Here is a 23,558-nt window from a genome sequence, read left to right as displayed (position 1 = left end):
GTGGTTGGTGGAGGTGGTGGCGCCGGACCTGTGGATCCGTCGTCGGGGATAGGCGGAGTTGGATAACTAGCGAAGATGAAGAGCGGCGAGCGCCCAACACCCACGCCGAGGATTGACGTCTCCGATACCACTTGTCACTCCCGTGGCCGTCGGCTTGCCACCGTCGACGTGAGCACGAGAAGGTGGGTAGCGAACGAGGACGCCGGCGAGGTAAACCCCTCAGCCTTGGCGATTCTGTATTACCGAATAGCCTGAAGTCGGACCTGATACAGGACGCGGCACATATGTTCCTCACTTACCGTCACTGGCCACTAAGGCCCACATGTCATAGTCCAATATAGAAAACGTAAATATGCCTCCTCCTGTATGCTCTATCCTTCAACACAGATCCGCCGCGTCGCCGGGTGTGGCACGCCGCGTCGTCTCCACCACGCCCTCTCCCTCCCGGATCTCTCTCCTCGTCGAGGCGCGCGGCCCTCGTGGCCGTCGTCACGTGTGCCTTCCTGCAGAAACTTCGTTTCCCATCGCCTCCTCCGCTCCCTCCGCCACCTCTGCGCTCTCTGCAGATCTCCTCCATGACTCCTCCACTCCGGCATGGAGCGCACGGCCCCGGCATCAGGGGCGACCTCCGGCACGACCCCATCCCGGCCCCCGGCGAGAGGGGGTCCTCCGGCGCAGCTCCAGGTGTCAGGGGGTCAACGCTGCAGCAGATCCTCCAGCGTGGCCCCCGGCGAGGCAAAACGGATGGCCTCCGGGGCAAGGATGCTGCCAACACCTTCGCCGCCAGGTGCAAACCGAGGTCCGGCATCTCCTCGCCCTTATTTCTTTACGCTGGTAATTTCATATGTATTAATTGCAGTTGGCCAATTGCCTCTTGCGGACATATATTATGGGTATGATCCATTGCGGCCACTTTATTTTAAATTGCTTCATTTGTTATTCACTTTTGTACCAACAGGCTCCGTTGAGGCATACTCAAGTAACTTCAATCTCTTTGTGATTTTCCAGGGACCTAAATGTACAAATGAGTCACAGTCTCTGTCTATCAGGCTGAACCATTAACAAGTATGTCATGTACAAACATTGCAAGTAACCATACTGATCAGGGGCATGATCTTCAAGAAAGAGTTCAATAGCTTGATTATTGTGTAAGCAGTAACTTTCAATACCATGCTTTGTTCTTGCAGCTCAAACCTCTTTATTTTTTTGCAATTAAATGTATAGCTACACCATTATCATTTTGTATAGCTGCATTGTCAGCTTTGGTGTATGCCATCCTGGGTATTCATCGATTCTCCAGTTTGGGTGTTGTGACGATTCATATCAATTTTATATACCTGCACTGTCAAGTTTGTTGTATGCTATCATGACTGTCCATGCATTCCCAGTTTGGGTGCTGTGAAGATTCATATATGCAGCCAGCAGTTCAGTGCACTTGGGAATTCTTGTGTTTTTCTTTTCCAATTAGCCATTCACAAACAGACTTGAGATGAAAAGGTGCAAAAAAAAACTGATTCAGTTATTGTTAGGCTTCTTTGCCTCATAGTGCCTGTTTATGCTGATATGCTTACAATAGGTTCTTATATATAAGTTTGGAATGCTTAATTTCAGGAACAGCTGAAGGAATGATGCAAGATGTTGCTGAGGTTTCGTATGAAGTTTCAATAAAAGGAGGACCAAATGTTCTGCGACGATTCATATCAATTTTATATAGCTGCGCTGCCAATTTTGGTGTATGCTATCATGACTATCCACGCATTCTCCAGCTTGGGTGCTGCGAAGATTCATATATGCATAACTAGTGGTTCAGTGCACTTGGGAATTCTTGTGTTTTTCTTTTCCAATTGCCCATTCACAAATGTTTACGAGGAGGTAAGAACTTTGATCATCAATTGAACCTACCTTTATTTTTCCACTCAGAATTTTGATCTGCTACAAGCCTCCAGTGCATACCTCAGTTAATATCATATTCCTGATCTTCCTATATATGTATCTATTTATCTATGTGCTATTGTTAATTACATATGGTTTTATTTTCTATTATTATTTATGCATTATATAGTGTATTACTTATTCACAAATGTCGATGATACATTACGACAAATTATGTAGCCAAACACACTTTTTCCTGCCTCCCAGATACTCTTAATACTGTCTGGTCCACAAATATTTCTTTTTTTTTTTGGCCTCATACCAACAGTTTGTTCTGTCAATGGTTTACCATTTAATAATGTCAGTGTTGCTTGGCCACGACCACGCATACGCTGCCAATGTGGGCATGTTCATTTGCTTCGTCGAAGTTACAGTGATGGATCCCATGCTTAAATGTTTAACGTCTACATTATTTACTGTCTGCAGAAGAGCTTATGAATATTGAGGTCAATGAATGTTCTATCGTTATGCTCATTTATGATTTTATCTTCTTCGCTAATTAGTCGAGGGAATGCAGCCTACTTTGGTTTGGCCTAATTAACACTGTTTTCCTTATGTGGCATTACCTGCTGATGTGCGAGTGTTCGGCTGGCTGGCCGGCTGAGGCTGGGCTGGCCAGCCCACTCACGAAAGCACTGTTTATCTGCACAGTGTTTCCAGACAGAACAATATTTTTCCCTCGTAACAATCAGCCGGAACAGTATTTTGGTTTATTTTTCAGTCCTGCCGAACAGGCCCGTGATTTCGGAGGTCTTTAATTCAAAGTTATACAGGTGCCGTGCTTAAAAAATGCAGCAGTTTCTGTCTTCGACCACAACGTCCTTGGATAAAGGATATTATTTCTATTAACTGAGAACTTACTATGGCACTATCTCTACTCTTTGAACAAAACAAGAAATAAGATAATTATATATTGGCCTACATTTTTCATGTTATTTAATTACAGCTGACTTCTGTATTGTTTTTCCATATGATAAGTATCTATTCTCAGATTCACTGTTATTCCTTTGGTTATATGAATGTGGTTTTTTTGTGATGACCATACGTATGAGTTGCGTATGGCCAGTTTGAAGGCAGCGCTTTAGAACGTCTGCCTTATTTTTACTTGTCTTTACTATTGGCCCGTCAAACATCAAATCAACTGAACGGCGGGCGCAGCGGAACACATCAGCTTTACTCTGTCGGATCTGTGTATTTGTAGGCGTGTGTGCCTAAAATCCACCCCGCAGCGAAGCGCGGGGAACCAGCTAGTTATTAGGAACCATGTGGGCGGGTTCCTAGCGGCTGCTGCAGGCTCTGTTCAGTACCTATCTAGCGCTCTCCATGTTGAAGCAATTGCTTGCTTGAAAGGCTCGAAGCTGGCTCCTGACCTCGGCATGAACCAGGTGATTGTCGAAACTGACGTACAGAACTTGGCATTGGCACTAAGGGCATGCTTGGTTGGATTCTAATTTTTAGCCGAACCAAAATCATCAAACAAACGCATAGAATATACTCGATCTAAACTGGAGCGTCCGTTCCTAATCCAAGGGCTGAGATCCGTCGCCTGAAAAAACTAGAAAAATCAGACGTCTGATATATAGCAAAACCCTTTGGATTATCATGATTTTGGTTGGACAAGAAGTAGAAGCCAACCAAGCCTGCCCTAAAATCCAATGACTTTAATCCGAGCTAGGAGTCATCTTCAAAGAGATAAGTCCAAAATAGCTTTTGATTTTGGCCCTGTTCAGCTGGAGGAATTTGGAGGAATCTGAAGGAATTTATGAGAGGAAAACACTGTTCCGGATGAAAAAAAAGAAGCGGATCAAGCCAGATTTAAGGGCATAAGTGTTATAACATCTCAAAACGTCATATATAGGTCTTGCAATCTTGTGGCCGACTGTTTTCGCTGCTTATGGTGTATCTTTAGGTGTTGATGACACTAGTTTATGGCTACATCATCCACCGGACGGGTGTTTTGATCTAGGGGCTGAAGTTTAGTTCGTGTCACATCAGTTGTTCGGAGGTTAACTAGGAGGACCAAATATAAGCTAATTACAAAATTAACTACACATGAGGAGACTAATTAGCAAGATGAATCTATTAAGCATAATTAATTTATGATTAGCACATGTTTATCGTAGCACCACATTGTCAAATCATGGACTAATTAAGTTTAAAAAATCATCTCACAAATTAGCCTCTATCTATGTAATTTATTTTTTAATTAGTCTATATTTAATAATCTTAATTAGCATCCGAACATCGTATGTGACTAAAGTTTAGTATCTAGTATCGGGCGATTTGCCTGATGGTGAATGTTAAATGGAACATCAAAACTTTTATACTAAAAATACACAGATCGCACGATAAATAACGGTACTGTTTAATAAAGGTACTTTTGATTATCATGAAAAAAGTATTAACAGGCAATATTATCTTGTCTATAAAGCTAGAACCTCTTTATAGATAATATTCATTGGGAATATTATCATTTAACAGTTTATTCCCCTTGTTCATGTTCTTCTCAACAATTAACACTGTCAAGATCCTGATATTAGATCTTGCTATGGATATAGATAGCGCTACGTACAATTGGCTATGTAAAAACGGCTATGTAAAAACAGTGGTAAGACGAAGAAACAATTTGGAGCATTGGGGTAGTGAGCATACACAAATACAACAGTTATATTCTAAAAGCATATAATCCAATGTACGGGTCATGATTCATAGGTCACTGGCAATTGAGCTTTAACTTTTGTATCAATTGTAAGATGAAACAGAGTTACCTATATGACTTTTCTATCTAGGGACTGAAGCATCGTATGATGATCTATGTTAGAAAATGATCAACCAGTTATTGTTCTCCTTCAATCTACAACTTTTCACTTTTGTTTTTTATCAAATTGCTCCCCTTCACTTTTCTTCTCCTCCAATCTGTGAAATAGAGTTACTGTAATATATGTATTGGCCTGTGCATTGCTACAAGCACAAAAAGTTGTATTTTTAACCAAAAAAAATCATAAGCATGGATCGAATAACACCACTGAGTGGTCCTAAGATATCTGCAATAGTACGAATGATACAACTGGCACACATCTCTTTTTATATATTAGAGGATCACATGGTTTTATGTTGTTTAAGATCTATCTTATTTTGAGTTGAATACTCTTACTCTTTTTAGATAAGCCAAAAAAAATCAGCATATCAGTTAGCACTGATTTCTCTCTTTATACCGAACAAAATCACTGTTTCGGAAAGATAAATTTATTCCGTAGTAAAATGAAGAAGTGAAATCATCGATTTTGTTTAATTTCCATGGAGCAGTTAAAAAATATTTTGGATACCACCCCAACCACCCATATGGCATCCAAAAACTGATTATAAATGAAACACGATCTCAATTGTCTATTGTTCACTACTTATCTGAAAAAAGAGACAGCTACACATTAATAATACTTCACATAGCACATGAAAAGACTCTCTGTGGTAATAGCTTACAGGCTTTTCAACAATCTGTTATTTAAAAAAGATAACAAAGCATTAGGAAGTCTACCTTTACAAAGCATTAGGAAGACAACGAGGATCCCATACCATGCAATGTTTTACCTCCTGCAGAGTAGAAAATTGATTCACACTGTATTGTGGGCACACCAAAAAATACACACCACAATTAACACAACTTTTTTTTCATCATTTTTTGACCATATAGTAAGAGAAACTGACCTTGCTAAAACAACAACTGCAATTTGAGGACACCATTTTCTAAGAATTTTTTTATCTACATAACTTTAACAAGTAGATAAGAGCATACAGTTTGACACACTTTAGAAGCTCTACTAAGGCATGACATATTGGCATGAGCATGCGAGGAAAGCAGGAAAGCATTGCGATATCCTACTTCTCAGTGACCACCACTGTAAATTGTTCATATGCATCTTGCTTTTCTAATGGCTTTTCAAAAACACATGACCACTACTGAAAATGGAGAGAATTCATCCATGCATCTGCAAAGTTCCCATTTAATATATATAGGTAGGATTCATCCACTAATTATGTGCAGAGAATATCTCTTTTATCTATTGCAAGGAAAGCCTGGCAACCTGTAGCAGGGCAAAGCATATCAAGCAATTCATCCAAAAAGATGTGACATATGAAAAGGCCTTCTTGATTTGGAAGGGCAAGTTAACTCCCATACTGGTTGGCTGCTATAGATGGATCGGAAGATGCAAGCACTGACCTAGGCATGTGGTGTTGTCAGATTTGCTAAAGTAACGCAAGGCTCGGGTGGATTCATGGAGGAGGCGGTCCACGTACCTGAACATGCCTTTCTTGGCCAGCGCTGAATGCTCTTGTCCTATTTTTTGCCATTCCGATCACTGTCGCTGCCACTTCTAGCCGACGTGTCCATGAAGCTCGGCAACAAATGGTTCTTGGAACAACACAAACAAATCACCATCAAAACCGCAATCAACACGGATCAAAACCAAAAACCAATGAGAATGGGGAAGAGACGGTCAAATCGAATCGTACCTAGAGTCGAGAGTCGCAACTGCTGGATCAATGTGGGCCGTTCCAAATCTCGGACTCCAGGCAGCGACGGTGCCAGCCATCGTCCGTCATGCGTTGAGGCCATGGCGGCACCTGCCCCATTGGCCACCGTGTCTCCAAGCGACGGCACGCCCCTGGGCCGCCTACGTCGAGTCCCGTGCATCCGAGGTGGGAGTGGGACTACAACTTCCCCTCCGATGCAGATCCGAAGGAGGAAGACAGGACAGGCTGCAGGTGGAACGCTCAGTCCACGATGGCGGAGGCCAGCGAGTCTACGGGCTCCTCGTCCTCTATGGCCACACTGCCGTCGCGAGCTCCTCCAGCGTGAGGCCGCGTAGGGCGGGCGGCAGCGGCCGTGTCCCCCCCCCCCCCACCCCCCCCCCCCCCCCCCCCCCCGGGCGGAGATGCGGTCGGTAGGTAGAGCGACGTATTAGGAATTCATGTTATCATTTTCCATTTCACAAAGGGAACAGCCTGAAAAGACAATGAAATTTAGGAATTCATGTTATCATTTTCCATTTCACAAAGGGGACAGCCTAAAAGACAATGAAATTCATCTTTATAGAGAAATGGAAACCAAGCATTGGCAGTAAAGACAACAAAAACAAAGTCATTTAGTCCCCAGAAAGTTGGGGCAGGGCAGAGTTGAAACCCAACAAGAGCATTAATGACGATAGTAACAGTAACTGTACTAATCACAAGAGGAGATGGTAGCCTATGTCATCTTTCCAGCGGTGCAGTGCTGGTTTCTACGCACTTATGTCCAAAGACAGAAACACATATATTCAAGTGCAGCACAAAGCTGACTTGAAATCCAAGACTTGTACCGTGGTTGATTTGCATTTACAATAGGAGAACTATCTTATTCAAATAAACTGCACGAGAAAGACTCTAGAATCAAGAGAACTGTCAGGAAGTAGAGTAATATAAATCATACTGTAATACTGATACACTACACAAGCGGATTTGCAATTCCTATATTTGTGCACCTCCAAACTAACAACACAATAAGCACTGTGCGGAACAGAACAATACAGTTATACTTAGATCTCCTAGCAAGTTGTACTCACAGCACATTGCAATTTACAAGTTAGGGCTTTACTTAATCAAGAGAATATGAAACAGACAGCAAACACCAGGCTACCAAATTTGCTAGCGTGCAGTAAAGTAAACACGGAAGAAAGGATACTTTGAATGCTAGTGGCTGAGTTGTTGAGCCTGTTGAGCTTATCAATCAGCCTCTGCTCGCTGAAGGAGCCGCCGCTGACGCCACCGTCGGCCCCGCCGCTGTCTCCCGTTTCCGCGTCTACATCCGCCTTCGCGGCCGCCATCATGAAGCCTCTAACTAATCCGGCTCCCTCATGGATACGCCACCAAATCCCTAGAGAAATCTGCACTCCTGCGAAAGCAAGATCGAGCTAATTTTGCGCATAAAAATTCGGAAAAAATATCCAGAAAAAAATAGAAATCTCGGGATTGTGGTGGGAGATTGGAACTCGGAGTTCTAGGGGGAGAGATGCATACCTGGGCAGTGAGTTCCCGAGCTTGAGCTTGCCGCCGCGGATGAGGCGAAGAGGGGGGTGGAAGGAGAAGGACCGAAGGAGGGGGGAGACGAAGAGCCAAATCCAATCCTTATCCGACTCGTGTGCGCCGGCACTGCTAGCTACGCACGGCGCGGCGTCTTCCGTGGCGAGGATAGGGAAGGGCGGTGGGCGCACGGGGCGGATGGGAGAAGGGAGCAGCAGCGCGACAGCGTGCTGGTGGTTTTGGTGGGGCGGGCGGCAGCGGCCGTGTCGACGCAGGAAGGTCCGGTCCGCTCAATGGACCAGATCTGCCTAGCTTCAGCATATAGGTGATCGATCCTGCGCAATCCTCTCGAGGCGTGCCAGTCAATTTGACCCTGTAATTGGCAAGGAGAGAAAGTTCATCAGTAATTAAGGGCGAAACTTGCCGGTGTTAACAGACAGTTTCGAAAGTATGGCTATGAGAGCCGATATGGAAGAAAATCGGCTAAATAGCCGATCCCAGTATATTCATGAGAATAAGTCAGTTAGAGCTCATGGGGTCGTGTGAAGAAGAATCGGTTATCATTCAGAATAAATATCATTTAAGCAAATATTAATCAATGGCAATAAGATATCGATGATGATTGGTTTATACTGAGCCAATGATTACAAGTAACCGAACTCCTGTTTATGTAAAGAAACAATTCAATACCGCTCAATCATCTAATAAAGATAAATCTAATGAACATGTTAGATCTCATCTATCGCCATGACCAGTGGGGCATGAGGCAGAATCATACAAGCCGTAGAAACAACAATAGACTCGACGACCCTAACTCATTACTAATATCAGTGGAGCATTAGGCAGAATCATGCAGGCCGTAATATAATAACAAGATCATGGGGCTAATACATCTTTCAACTTATCTCTACTTCAACGATCTCGTGATGTGAACTATTCGTGAAAGCATTCGATATCGGCTAAACAACCGATTCAGGCATAGCACACAGTTAAGGTCATGCCTTCTCAGGAACGGATCTACCAACTAACGATCCCCACTCCAAGATGCCAACAGTGGGGTGAGAGGCAGAATCCCACAGGCCATGATGACGGGCTATGGAACGGTTCTCGCTAACCAACAGATCTACTCAAGATCGAACATGCCTTAACCGCACGCTATGCACGATTAAGATTGATATAAAACAGTCAATAAAAACATAACTCATTGTTTAAGATGTAGATTAGATCAGTTTAAGATTAACAAACGATGGGTTAAATAAGATATAAGGCCGATCCAGATCAATCTCAATCGGGCAGAGTGATATTGCTGTAATTAAATAAACAATGAAAGCAATAAGCAATATCGATAACTTAATGAATCTACCAAAGACCGCCATTCAAAGGTAGAGCCGATAACTTGACCTCGATCTAATTCAAGCAGTGGGGTGTGAGACAAAATCACACATGCCATACTTGAATTAGGCAAGAGTCGATAACTAGCTTATACCAGAGCCGCAGTGGGGGTCGACCGGATCGATGCAGCCATACGAACAGAGGTATAAACCATGACGGTACTTACAACAAGCAGTGGAGGTCGACCGGATCGATACAGCCGTACTTGCTGAAGAACTCGCCGAGATCTACTCTACTCCTACTCCTAAGGGGTGGCCGGAGCCGAAAAAAGTAATTGACTTGTATTTGATTGATTGGTTGTCTCTTACAATAGCCGGGGTTTGGTATTTATACCCGGAGCCTAAACATAAATCCTATTTGAACACGATTTGTTATAGACTTTGGCATAAAAATGAAAATATTCCTAATTTAAGATAACTTAGACTCTAATCTTTCCCTTTTTTAGAGTCCAACATGTTTTTGTCCTGGCGTTGATCGTAGCCATGTCGTTATCTGCTGGCGCTGTCTGAAGAAAGTCGATTCCTAGATTTCGCGTCTGAATCAGCTGTTTCTAATCCGCCCGCAACTGATCCCTTGATGATACGATCCTGGGAGCTTCTGGGTCTCTGTGACTCTCCTTCTAAATTTTGGTGTAAACAGACCGTGTCCTTCCCCCACGGGGCATGGGAATCGACCCCCGGCTGCCCGAGAGCATTGGATGCCGACACGCCAATGGGTAGGGTTGGATGCGACGACGGAGCGGGCTCGCACGGCAAGGATGACGGCGTAGCCGTATGGCGGGATCTCACGAGGGGGAGTGCACGCACGGGCGAGCGAGTGGGATTTCGTGAGGGGGAGCGCACGCTCGGGAGAGGGGGAGCGAGCGGGATCTCGCGATGAGAAGCAGAGCTAGATCTCGGGATCTCGGGACTCGGGCGAGGGCGAGGGCGACCGCGCGGGCGCAACGAGCGCAAGGGCAGAGCGAGGGGAGGGGGATCGAGACGTGGGGCCGCGGGAGGAAAGGGCTACGGCGCGGAGGAGAGGTATCGCACGGGGCAGAGGGACAGGATGAAGCTGGAACGTCGCAAAAAAATGTTTCTTTTTATATGTAGGAGATTAAGCTACGATAAAAAAAACGCTTTCCACCAGGTTCTCCACACCCACGGCCACCAGATTCGCGCCGCCCATCCCGCCGCGTCACTGCGTCCAGGCACCAGTGCCGCCCGCACCAGCGCCGCCCGCGCGGAGCCGGAAGCCGCGCCACCGGCCGCGGAGCCGGCAGCCACCTGCGCCGCCCGCCACCCGCACCGCCCCGAGGCCCGAGCCACCACGCCGGCAACTTTTTGTCGTCGCCGACTGCTGCACCCAGCCACCCGCCAGCCGCCACCAGCAGCGCCGCCCCGGGACACCACGCCACTACGCCGCTGCCGACCATCCCCCAGGCAACAGCCAACAGCACTGTCGCACGCCGTCCTTCTGGCAGCAGCCCCAGCCCCCTCGCTCGCTCGCTCTCTCTCGCTCTCTCTCTCTCGCTCTCTCGCTCGCTCGCTCTCGCTCTCTCGTGTCTTAGATTTGGTTCTCGATTATCTTTTTGTGGCCTGCCGCTAAGATCATTCAGTGTCTGGGATGGCTGCCGCACCTGTACAAGGTGTAACCATAGGGCATTTGGACGAACAGCCGGCGCGAATTCTGGCTAGTCATGTGCAAAAACTAGCCTTTCTTTTTGTTGTTTTTCTCTAACCAATTCACACTACCTCCGAATTACAGTATGACTCTTGGTTCGCTGAATTAATGCTTAGCATTATCATGGTTTGGACTCTTACATATTGTTTTTCTCTAACCTATTGTTTTTCTCCCCAACGTGATATCGAAATTTTAGTTCGAATGGATTCCAGTGACCATTTTTTTTGAAATAATGATTCCAGTGACCAGTATCCTGCATCTGTGCATCATTTAGTTATTCTGCATATGCTGTCATAGATCTTGAGAGCATAGATGTAAAGACCACAAGTAGTCGCCCTGAGTTTTAACTACAAACTGTGAATGTGTTTCAAATTGCACTCGGACTGCTGAGGATCTTAGTTAAGAAATACTACTATGAACTATGAGACATCAAATTGACATCTTAAAGCTTCATAATCTTGTGCAGGTATAACGAATTTGACCAGCCCACATGCAGAGTATGCAATATTACGCTAAAGTCTGAAGCACTTTGGCCTGCACACCAAGTGTCACGGAAACATCATGAGGTAAGAAAGCCTCGCCTGTGTTAATTGATTTAGGCTTGAGAGTTGGTGTTTTTGGCTGCTTGTTAAAAAAACCACCCAACTGAATATTTTACTGCAGCAATACACAATACATAACTGTGCAATCTTATCCTATATAAAACTAGGGGCTTAAGCGTTTGTGCCCTTGTTTTGAAGCGAAATGGTGATTTTGCCCTCGTTTTTTAAACTTTGTGATTTTACCCCTGCGTTTTCGAACTGAAAGAAGAGTCCGCCCCTACTCCGTGAAGTGTAGTTCACGGTGTTAAATTTTGGATGCATGGACAAGATTGCCCATATGATTTCACCCCTATTTTGTTAGAGAACGTTGTGATTTTACCCTTTTTTCAAAATTAAACTTTTGACATATTTTGTAGGGATGTTGGCAACAAAATTAGACATAAATTTATGGGTTCGATTTAGTATTATAAATCTGGGTAAAGTTTTTCAAAGTTTACAAAATTTGGACACCATATGTATGCTAAAATTCAGACAAACACAATTTATTTGGACATCATATATATCTGCCAAATTTTTAAAATTCAGCCAAAATTGGACATCTAAAATTTGATGTCATGTTAAATGGACAAATAATAGTTGTGCCAGCCTGCCAGGTGAGCAAAAGAGCAGCACCCGGCGGTTCGTGGCGAGACCGTGAGAGGCTTAAGGGGCATTGCCGGCGGTACGCAGCGCGGCGTGCGGTGGCGGCGCATGAGTGGCCATGGTGTGGGCCCAGTGGCATGGCAGCACGGTCGCAGGCATGGCTCGTTCTCTTCCCTATGTCCGACATAGGACCATGGCCACGGGCGCCACACTAGCTGCAGCAAAGTGTATGACCGAGTCCGAGAGCCATGGTGTTGCCGCCTGAGCGACCAAAGCACCGCAGCCGCACTGTCCGTACGGGATCCGCGCCGCCGTCGTTCCACCCGCTGGTCCTCGTGGTGGCACGTGCAGATCTTGTGGATCCGACGTGGGCCTCCTCGACGAGGCAACGACGCCTGTCGAGGACCGAGGTATACCTAGTTGCTGCAACCCGCGCCCGCGCACTGCTGACCTTTGTTGTGGGCCGCCAGTACATGCGTCGCCCCAAACAAGCCCCCAACCCAAGCCATGGCTAGGCTCGGCTGTTTTGGAAAGGGAGGATTTTTATAGATTGATTTTATTATTGTTGGTAGTGCACCTATATTATAAAGGGCACCTTAGGAGATTGTAATCTTTATCGAAGAAGGAATAAACCTCCCTGGGTATTGGGATGGGGTTTTACCCTTTGACGGTGGTGTCGGGCATTTCAGCCGCTGACACCGGACAAGTTCCCACCGCTGAGATTCCTCGCTACCTTCTGCGTTCCAATTCCAAGTCCCATCTACTCCTCCGTTCTCCTCTACGCTCACTGCATCGCCCATGCCGCATCAATTTGGCACCAAAGACCACGAGTGCATCGACCACCATGTCCGGCACTCCTCTCGATCCTGCGGCCATGGATGCGAAAATAGATCGTATCTTGGGCCAGCTCAACACCATCAACAACCGCCTCAATCCCACGACGCTAGGCTCGCGCGCGTGGAGACGGGCAAGCCCGACGCTGGCAAGGGCAGCGGCGGGGATGGCCACCACGGCGGTGAGGATGACACCCGCATCGGCGGGGATGACAACAGTGGTGGCAGCGAGGACTATGATGGGCGCGACGTCGATCGGGATCGCGCCTGGGCGGAGTTCCGCGACCGCGCCATCCGTGATCGGGACCGCTAGCTAGACTCGCACGGTCGCTATGATTGTCGCGACCAGGGGCGCTTCGATCTTGTCTTCTACGGACGCGGCGGCCGCGACTACGACGACCGTGGCGGCCGTGACTATGACGACCGTGGCAGCCGCGACTATGACCGCAGCGGCGAGATTACGACCGCGGTGACCGTGAGTGCGACCACAGAGGCCGGGCCTTCGATCGCGGCGGCCGCTTCCGCGGTGCCCCAGACGGTCGCCGAGAGCCCCACCGGCCGCCTAAGATTCTGTTTCCCAACTTCAACGGGGAATCGGACCCGCTGACTTGGCTCAACAAATGCGACAATTACTTTTGCGGGCATTGCGTTCCAGAGGATGAGAAGGTTTGGATGGCGTCTCTGCATCTCGACGGCACCGCTGCGGAGTGGTATTACCAGATGGAGCGTGACTTCGGCATGGTCTCTTGGCCGCGCTTCGTCGATTTCGTCAACCTCCTCTTTGTCGATTTCGTCAACCTTTGCTTCAGGCCACCCATCCGCTCCAATTCCCTCGGGGAGATCAAGGCCCTCTTCCGCACAAGCACTGTTGAGGAGTATTCATGGCGCTACCTTGCCTTGCTGTCGCGTTGTGACAACCTCACCACGCGGACTAAGATTGACCTCTACACCAGTGGCCTGGGTTAGCCACTGGCCTCCAACGTGGAGCTGCAGCACCCCATCGATCTGCAGCAGGCCATGAGTTTGGTGCGGGCATGGGTCAGCCACTGTCAACAGCTCGGCGGCACCTAAGTGTTCTACTCGCTGCGCCACTGCTTCGACCGGCGCCTTTGGCTCTGCTGCCAGTCTACAGGACGACAAGCAGGAAGGGCCGCGCTCTCGCTTTCGTCGCCTAACGCAGACTGAGATGCAAGAGAAGCGACAGAAAGGGCACTGCTATTTCTGCCCGGAGCCTTATTCCAAGGATCACAAGTGCGCCGCGAAGGGCGTCTTCCTCATGGAGCTTGCGGAGGGCGAGGAAGACCTGCTTGGCGACGATGTCACCAACCTGGAGATATCCTTACATGCTCTCACCGGCCTTGGGCCTGCTAATTCCATGATGCCACAGGTGGTGATCTATGGTATTCAGCTCAGGGCTTTGGTTGACACGGGCTCCACGCACAGCTTCATTCACTCAGCGGTGGCTGCGCGTTTGGGGACTGTTGGTCACCGAGCGTGCTAGGCTGTCGGTGATGGTGGCCAACGGCAATTGAGTGCGTAGCCCCGGCGTATGCCTCGCCACGGACGTACTCATCCACGACTTACGCTTCTCCGTCGACTGCTTCGCCCTCGACTTAGGTGGGTTCGACCTCGTCCTTGGTGTCTAGTGGCTACAGACCTTGGGGCCCATCGTTTGGGACTTCGACGCCCTTTCGATGGCCTTTTGGTTCAATGGTCGTGCCCATCACTGGCGTGGCATGGCTGTCAACACCATGGCCGACCCCCGCACAGTTCTGGACGAGTTGCTGCTGTCCTACAAGGACATCTTCAACGAGCCCCACGGTCTACCCCCGGCTCACCGCCATGATCACCGCATCCACTTGTTGCCGGGCTCTCCTCCAGTGGCGGTGCGGCTGTACCAGTATCCGCAGCTGCTCAAAGATGAAATTGGGCGCCAGTGCGACGACATGCTGGCCCAGGGGATCATCCGGGAGTCGACATCGCCTTTTTCCTCCCCGGTGCTCCTAGTCCACAAGCCGGACGACACTTGGCGCTTTTGTGTCGACTACCGCGCGCTCAACGACTGCACCGACAAGGGCAAGTTTCCTATCCTGATCGTTGACAAGCTTCTCGACGAGCTCAAAGGTGCCCACTTCTTTACCAAGATTGATCTTCGTAGCGGGTATCATCGCATGCACTCGGAGGACATCGCCAAGACCGCGTTCCTTATGCATCGTGGCCACTTCGAGTTCTTGGTCATGCCATTCGGCTTGACCAACGCGCCGGCGACGTTTCAGGCTTTGATGAATGATGTGTTGAAGCCCTTCCTCCGGCGCTTCGCACTTGTTTTTTTATGATATACTAATATTCAGTCCCACGTGGGCTAAACATTTACAACATGTACGAACTGTGCTGCAGCAACTCCATGATCACCACCTCTTCGCCAAGCGCTCCAAGTGTTTCTTTAGTGAGCCGTCGGTCGCGTACCTTGGCCATATCGTATCGGCTGATGGGGTCTCCATGGATAGCAACAAGGTGGCTGCGGTGGAGGCCTGGTCGCGTCCCCGTTCGTCGCGGGCCCTTAGCGGTTTTCTGGGGCTTACCGGCTACTAGCGCAAGTTCATCGCCGGTTAGGGTGGTGTGGCCGCGCCACTTGCAGCCCTCCTCAAGCGGGAGGCCTTCTCCTGGACCGATGAGGCAGAGGCAGCCTTCCTCCAGCTCAAGGCGCCGCTTGTGTCTGCTCCGTTGCTGCAGCTACCCGACTTCAGCAAGCGTTTCATTGTCGATTGTGATGCTTCAAGAGCTGGATTTGGCGCAGTACTTCATCAAGGAGATGGCGCCGTGGCTTTCTTCAGTCGAGCAGTGGCAGCTCATCATGCCAAGCTACCAGCTTATGAGAGGGAGCTCATCGGCTTGGTGAAAGCCGTACGTCACTGGCGGCCATATTTATGGGGTCGTGCTTTCACGGTCCGCACAGATCATTGGAGTTTCAAGTACATCCTTGATCAGCGCCTCATGACGATTCCACAGCACACGTGGGTGACTAAGCTCTTTGGTTATGATCTCATGGTCAAATACCGTGCGGGGAAGTTGAATACTCTGGCCGATGCTTTGTCCCGCCGCGACTCCGACATACCTTCTGTTCGCGCAGTTTCCGCTCCAACATTTGCCCTCTACGATGATCTGCGACTGGAGCACTTGCATGATCCGCAGGCCCAGGGGCTGCGAGCACAGATAGCAGCTAGAGCAGCACCTGATGGCTGGGCATTGCTAGATGACATGCTGATGTACCGGGGGTGCCTTTTTGTTCCAGACGCCTCAGTGTTGTGGCCGTGTCTGCTGCAGGAGGCACATGGCAGCCATGAGGGGGCGCAGAAGACTCTTCACCGATTCCGGGCGTCCTTCTTCAATGCTCGTGCACATCGCTTGGTCCGTGACTACATCCGTGGCTGTGCTGTTTGTCAACGGAACAATACAGAGCATTTACTTCCGTCTGGGTTGCTGCAGCCTTTGCCCGTTCCAGAACATGTGTGGAGCGACATCGCCATGAATTTCGTTGAAGGATTTCCGCGAGTCGGCGGGAAGTCGGTGGTCCTCACTGTGGTGGATCGGTTTTCCAAGATGGCTCATTTCATCGCCTTGAGTCATCCATATTCAGCGAGTTCGGTAGCCCGTGCCTTCTTCGACAATATTGTGCGCCTCCATGGGATTCCCTGCTCCATTGTTAGTGACCGCGACACGGTGTTCACCAGCAATTTTTGGGAAGAGCTTTTTAAGTTGGCCAATGTCTGGTTGCTGCGCAGTTCGGCATTTCATCCGTAGACTGATCGGCAGTCGGAGGTGACCGACCGCATCATCGTGATGTACTTGTGCTGCTTGGCTGGTGATCGGCTGCATTCTTGGCTCCAGTGGTTACCATGGGCAGAGTTCAGTTACAATACTTCCTTCCAATCTGCTCTCTGTGCCACTCCTTTTGAGGTGGTCTATGGCAGACCGCCGCCACCTTTGGCGTGTTACCTTCCTGGTTCGGCCCGGGTGGCTGCGGTGGATCGGCAGCTTCGTGACCGTGATGAATTCTTGTCTGAGATCCGGGATTGGCTGTGTTTGGCCCAGGACGTGATGGAGCATCAAGATAAGAAATGCCGCCTAGTCGAGTATGCTGTGGGTGATTGGGTGTTGCTGTGTCTCCACCACCGCACGGCTGTTGGCATCACTACTGCTTCGCCATCCAAGCTCGGGCCTCATTTCTTCGGACCATATCAGGTGATTGAGCGTATTGGGGCAGTGGCCTACTGCTTGCGCCTTCCCCCCCAAGGCGCGCATTCACGATGTTTTCCATGTCGCTCTCTTGAACAAGTTTGTGGGGGAGCTGCTGTCTACCTTGGTTCCACTGCCTTCGCTCCTCCATGGCCGGGTGGTTCCGACACCGGCTGCTGTGGTCTGTGCTCGCCTCAACCACGGCCACTGGCAGCTCGTTGTTCATTGGGCGGGCTGCACACCTGCTGATGCCACTTGGGAAGCTGTGGAAGACTTCAAGGATCGCTATCCTGTGTTTCAGCTCACAGACGAGCTGTTTGTCGGGGAGGAGGGAAGTGTTGTGGACTCGTTTGTGGGCCGCCAGTACAGGCGTCGCCCCAAACAATCCCCCAGCCCAAGCCGTGGCTAGGCTCGGCTGTTTTGGAAAGGGAGGATTTTTATAGATTGATTTTATTATTGTTGGCAGTGCACCTATATTATAAAGGGCACCCTAGGAGATTGTAATCTCTATCGAAGAAGGAATAAACCTCCCTGGGTATTGGGGTGGGGTTTTACCCTTCAACGGTGGCGGCGGGCGTTTCAGCCGCCGACACTGGAGAAGTTCCCACCGCCGAGGTTCCTCGCTACCCTCTGCGTTCCAATTCCCAGTCCCATCTACTCCTCCGTTCTCTGCGCTCATCGCATCGCTCACGCCGCATCACCTTCGATTTTGTCACGCCGCTGGACACGCCCACGCAGCAGACCGCAGTCGCCCAGGCCCACGCCGCCGGCCGCCTGCACCTGCGCAGCCAAGCTGCAAACCACCACGTTGCTGTACGTACGCCCACCGCCTGGCGGCCGCAGCTAGGGTTTGACTCTTGATTTGGGGAAAGTGAAAGGGTAGGGAGGTACGGTGTGGGGAATGTGAAGGTGAGGGTAGTTTTGTCTTTTCGTGTGTGGGCATATTTTGTTTTTATGTTTTTCATCATTTAATCCACCAACACTAACACCGTCACAAACCAGGGGCAAACAACTGCTTCAATTCAAAATCTTGAGGGCAAAATCACAGAGTAAAATCACAGTTGCACCTTGTAGTAGGTGTAGAAACACCATATTCCCATAAAACTAAGTCTTCTCCATTACTTCATTTTTAAAAAAGATTAGGCAAAGAACTATGTAACAAAACCATACATGGTTGTTTTCGCTGCTTGTTTTGCTTGTTCCATATGAAACTGAACAGTGTTAGATAAATACATATTTGATGCAGGCCTGGTGCAGTGGTGAGAGCTGTCTCACTGAGTCACCAGGTCACGGGTTCGAAGCAGCCTCTCCGCAGATTTTGCGGGGGGAAGGCTTGCCTCGTTTTTTTCCCTTCCCCAGACCCCACTCATGTGGGTGCCTCTGGCACTGGGTCTGCCCTTTTTGTTGTTGTTATGATTATTTTTGTTTGTTGGATCCGAAACACTTCTAGCATTTTTGTAAACCATTATATCCCCCGCCTCCCCGCCCCGCGACAATTTTCAAATTTAGTTTCTGTTTATTATCAGATAGCGTACATTTGACCAGAACTGCATGCACATGATTTTTATGTTGACATAATTAGTTAAGTATACTTAATTGCTCCAAGAATAGGCTTATTGTTTATGAAATCACGTTGATATACTGCATTCAAAGTGTATTTGCTCTTGAAGTTGAAGGTGCCTTTTTTTTATTACTTCTGAACTGAGCTTGTATTCTGATTACAGGCAAAAGCCGCCGCTGCTAAGGCTGCAACAGGTGCAGGATCTAGAGGCAACAGTGCCAAGCAAGAGCAACCATTGGAGTCTGAGAAACAAAAATCTTCCACACTACCTATCAATTTTTTTGATAATCAGGGAACTAAAAGGCAAAGTGATGGTGAGAATACCTAATGACCTCCCTTGCTCCAGATAGTGTAAAATCAACTGGGTCTGTAGTATTGCTCTAGAGGCATTTGCGTATATTATTTTACATGTCATGCTGCTGTTATGTATGTCTGATAGATTATCATTATCATGGAAATAAACATTTGTTATTTTGCTTTTGAGTTTACATTTGATTCCTCCTTTTGTTCTGCCACTTGTCCAGTGTTTGCCTTCCATTATTTTTTTGTCACCTCTATGTACACTTGCTCAGATACCATGTTAAAAAAAAACTCGGGTTGCAGGGGAAAAGATTGCCCCCACGGCATTGCTCTCAGATACCATATTTCTGTAGAGTTGTGCGTACCCAATGCAGAGAGCTCCCGCTCTGTGCGGGGTCTAGGGAAGGGTGTCAGTGGCAAGCCTTACCCTCGCCTGTGCAATGCGAGGAGACCGCGACTCGAACCCGAGACCTTCCGGTCACAAGCGGTAAGACTCTACCGCTTGCACCAGGCCCGCCCTTCATTTCTGTAGAGTTGTGCATTCTAGTCTATTTCAATTGTATTTTCAAATGATTAAATTGTCATTTTCATGTTCTCTTATTTAAATCTACAACTGCCAATAAACTGTAATGTCCTATTGTTCTTCCTAGCTGTACCTGACAAATCATTAAACCTATCAGTCTGCCACTGTGTTAACTGTTAAATGAAACATGGTGTAGGATTTTAATACACCATGAAGTTGTTTAGAATCTTTACCTACAATGTCTAAGTATAATGTTAGTTATTCTGTTTTTTTCTGTACATTTGTTATGTCAAATATCTAATGCAGATGTGTTTCCTGTATAGCTTTCTACGCTTTCTTCCTGTAAAATGGCTATTTGTTAGGGCCCTTAGTAAACTCAACAGTTTTGTGAACATCAATGCATTGGTATAACATCTTTGATTTCTAGATACTGGTTCTGAGGGAAGGTCTATGCGCCATGAAGTTGCTGTTATTCAACCAAAGACCATAGGAGCAAGCACTGATAAATCATCTGTTAGGATGGATCAAATGCCAAAGAAAGGGAGTCAAAGCAATACCAGTGTCAAAGGAATCCTTCCAGGGATTTTTTTTGACTATGGAGAAGAAGATGAAGCTCCAACTCCAGTTCCAAAAGATCTTAGTACATCTCAAAATGTTGCCAGTTCCATTCACACAAAGGTGAAAGGTGTCCCTGATGGCTTCTTTGATCACAACAAAACTGGCAGTGACATGCAACCCAATGAACCGAGTTCAGAAACTGCTCAAGCAAAAGGATTGTTGCCTGAAGGTTTCTTTGATAACAAAGATGCAGATCTCCGTGCACGTGGTATCCAACCTCAAAAAGTTGACATGAAGTAAGTTTTAGTGGCCATCTCTTGCCAGGATTATGTTCAGTATTCATGCATAACCATTTTTTACCAGACCTACCTGTTTGTCATGCATTGTCCTGTTCATTTGGCAATTTTACATTCTGTTGTCATGACTCATGTATTATGATCATGGCTCTTCGCAGCAGCTGGTCAGCATAGTTTAACAGCATAAATGAGTTTGATTTCTAAACTGGTCGTTTTATTGTCATTTCCACGCCCATTTTGTGTTTGTGCATCTGTCAAGTTCAAAATCTGCAGTAATCTACAGTTAGTAAAATGTTATCTGTTGTCTGTACACTGACATTATCATGTCAATTCATTAAAAATCTTGTGCAGTGATGCGTACAAAGAATTCGAGAAGGAAATTCAGGAGGATTTGCAGGAAGTTGATGACCACCTTGAAGAAGAGGAGGTTAGGCTAATTTATATTGTCCATTATATGCTAACAGTGAAAAAGATATTTACCTACCCATTGCCAATGTTAGTTCCAGACTGTTGATACGATTAAGCTTTTCCTTTTTGCTGTAGATTGATGCTGCTGCTGAGAGGGAGGAGCACTTGACTCTAGAGCAACAGTAAGATACTTCACCACATCCTGTTAGACTATGAAAAGCATGTGTACCAGAGTGAAGGTTTTTACCGTGGGCATCCTTTTATTTCTACACAGGGAGTACAGGCAGCAAATTGATATGTTGAAGAAACAGCTATTAGAGTCGAAGGCCGCCCGTACTGCTAAAGTAAATAGCAAACCTACCGGTATGGACATGGAGTCCAGCAGTGACTCATCGAGCAATGAAGAGGATGACAGCACAGATTTTGCTGTTGACTGGAGAGCACAGCATTTGAAATGATGGAAACATTTTGCAACTGGTATGAACTACCGTGGAAAGTCAGAATCTTTAGCATCCTGCCATTACCGAGAATTCTAGCCCAGTTCTTCAGATTTGTTTTTACATGAAGAAAACACTGTAGTTTTACATCTTTGGTCTCCCTGTTCGACAGTAGATTCCAGTTCCCACCATTCTGTCTACACCTATACCGGAGTTCTGAGTCTTCTGACTACCTGAACCGACTGCGAATCCCTTGACTGATTGAACCTCTTTACACGGTTCTGACCAACGGTTTAACTTGTTCCAAGAAATTTTGCACGTTTGCTTCCGATTTTGTAATATAATATCTTTAGGAGTACATGTTAAGCAAGTTTGCCTCTAGATCACGATCCTTTCAGAGATTTGCTCGTGAATTTCAATCTTTTGCTGTTGTCACGAGGACATCTGACATCTCAATTGGTTGATTGTTGGATGGTTGAAGGGACGCCTCCTGTGCAGATTGACTGCCTTGTGCATGCTTCAACGCTTGTGCTACCACCTACAGGGCTTTTGTCTATCTAATGTTTGTTTCTCTGAGTGATGACTGACCAAGTGACGGTGGCCTTGTTTTGAAAGAAAAAATCGTACTTCGGCGGGTAAGTATGTAATGTAATCATGTAAGCAGGGACAGAGCGAGAAAATACAAATGATGATAGCTAAGTACTCATAGATGAGTTGTTAAAGGGTGTAAAAATATGCTGCGACTAGGAAATTTGTGCTTCGAAGATCCATCATATAATACATATGCTTAAAAAAATGATCTAAAGAAAAGCTGTGAACCAAAAATGACAAAACAAATATATAAAGTAACTAGAGTTGACGTGAGCCAAATAAGTTTGGCAAAAAAATCAGCATAAATTGGTAGAAAAATAAAAAAAATCAAACATCATGTCTCTAGATCTAGATCTACATGACAATAAAAATTAGTGAACGAAATGTATTGGCAAAATTTGAAAAGATTTTAGGGATGGCATAAACTCAGCTCTCAAACCGAACTCCTTTGAAGGTTTAATGGACAAAACCTCCCCATCTTTTTCTGCAATTTCTCGTCTCCAAGTGAACTCTACGATGGTGCAGTGGCGGACCCAGGAATTGACCAAGACTAGGGCCAAATCTTAGATTGAATGCTCATTTTGTAAATGCTAATTGAAACGAACAAATGATTTACGCTGACATTTGATGAGCATGAACGCATAAGTATTCAACTGTTCAGCTCACCGGTCAGATCCAAACTTGCAAGGAAGGAGGGCAGGAGGCTCACCGGTCAGCAGGCGGGCGCCCGACAGTCCGGCACCCGGCTGACTGGCTGAGGAAGTGAGGAACAGAGGAAGGAGCCGCCGGCCGCGCCGCCGCGGAGCGCCGGAGCCGGAGCGTGGAGGCCGGAGGGCGGAGGCGGAGTGGAGGGCCGGTGAGCGTAGGCTGCCGGCTGGGCGCAGCTAGCGCCGCGCCGGTGCGCACTGGCGGAGCCGCCGGCCGTGGAGCCTCCCCTGCGCCTGCGCGACTCGCCAAGGCCGAGCGGCTCTCACTCTGTCTCCGTTGGTGCTCACTTGCTCGCTGCCTGTGTTGTTGATGGAACGATGGATTGATGGGCCAAAAAAAAGTGAAGACTTGCTCCCTTGTTACATGGGCCGCGACTAGGGCCATGGCCTGGGCTGCCCTAGTGCTGGGTCCGCCCATGCAATGGTGTGAACAACAACAGTCACGCATGACCATCTATAGTCATGAGGAGGAAGAAGGGTATTATTAGGGGGTTGTTTTTTTAGGGCCGGGTGACTAAGAGCACCATCCTTGAATATAATTCAGATTTTGGTTCTCGTAACAAAACCGTCCGTGATAATCTGATTCTTCTAGAGACGGTTCGGTAAAGACGTCCATTCTTGAAAATCCTATTTTCAGGATACATCTCTAGGGCTAGTTTTCTTAACGGAACTGCCCCTAAAAATTGATTTCCAGTAGCGATTCGTTAGCTACAGTGTTCGTCATCAAGGTTACAGACGGTTTCCTATGTCGTCCGTCTCTGTTAGAAATTGGTAACGTCTGAAAAAAAATATTTCAGTACTAGTGGAGGATAGTTTCCTCTCTGCGTAGCAGTATATTGACAAATAAGTTATTGGGTGCAAAAGTACATGCTAATGTGCCT

General features: G+C 47.4%; 1 protein-coding gene across 2 annotated transcripts; it reads left to right on the top strand.

Annotated features, from left to right (window-relative positions):
- Window positions 1-390: 390 nt before the first annotated feature.
- On the top strand, window positions 391-21,807 carry LOC136520063 (protein ABA AND ROS SENSITIVE 1-like). Of its 2 annotated transcripts, XM_066513466.1 has the most exons (9): window positions 391-799; window positions 1,009-1,148; window positions 1,612-1,872; window positions 11,510-11,609; window positions 19,021-19,171; window positions 20,108-20,534; window positions 20,886-20,961; window positions 21,078-21,124; window positions 21,217-21,807. In XM_066513466.1, the coding sequence occupies exons 3-9, from the start codon at window positions 1,859-1,861 to the stop codon at window positions 21,398-21,400; spliced, it is 999 nt and encodes a 332-aa protein (XP_066369563.1). In that variant the 5' UTR covers window positions 391-799; window positions 1,009-1,148; window positions 1,612-1,858; the 3' UTR covers window positions 21,401-21,807. The 2 variants fall into 2 exon arrangements, with proteins under 2 accessions (XP_066369563.1, XP_066369562.1); XM_066513465.1 differs by lacking the exons at window positions 391-799; window positions 1,009-1,148; window positions 1,612-1,872 and adding an exon at window positions 19,461-19,644 and having other exon boundaries at window positions 10,495-11,609; window positions 21,217-21,799.
- The last annotated feature ends 1,751 nt before the right edge of the window (window positions 21,808-23,558 follow it).

This window comes from Miscanthus floridulus, chromosome 18, assembly GCF_019320115.1.
Source record: "Miscanthus floridulus cultivar M001 chromosome 18, ASM1932011v1, whole genome shotgun sequence".
Classification (NCBI taxonomy): domain Eukaryota; kingdom Viridiplantae; phylum Streptophyta; class Magnoliopsida; order Poales; family Poaceae; genus Miscanthus; species Miscanthus floridulus.
This window is presented reverse-complemented; position numbering and strand designations above follow the sequence as displayed.

Excerpts from the sequence above, each read along its gene's own strand:
- LOC136520063 (XM_066513465.1), top strand. Across the intron at positions 19,172-19,460 it reads AACTAAAAGGCAAAGTGATG|GGGAAAAGATTGCCCCCACG; the intron begins GTGAGAATACCT and ends CTCGGGTTGCAG. Across the intron at positions 20,962-21,077 it reads ACCACCTTGAAGAAGAGGAG|ATTGATGCTGCTGCTGAGAG; the intron begins GTTAGGCTAATT and ends TTTTTGCTGTAG.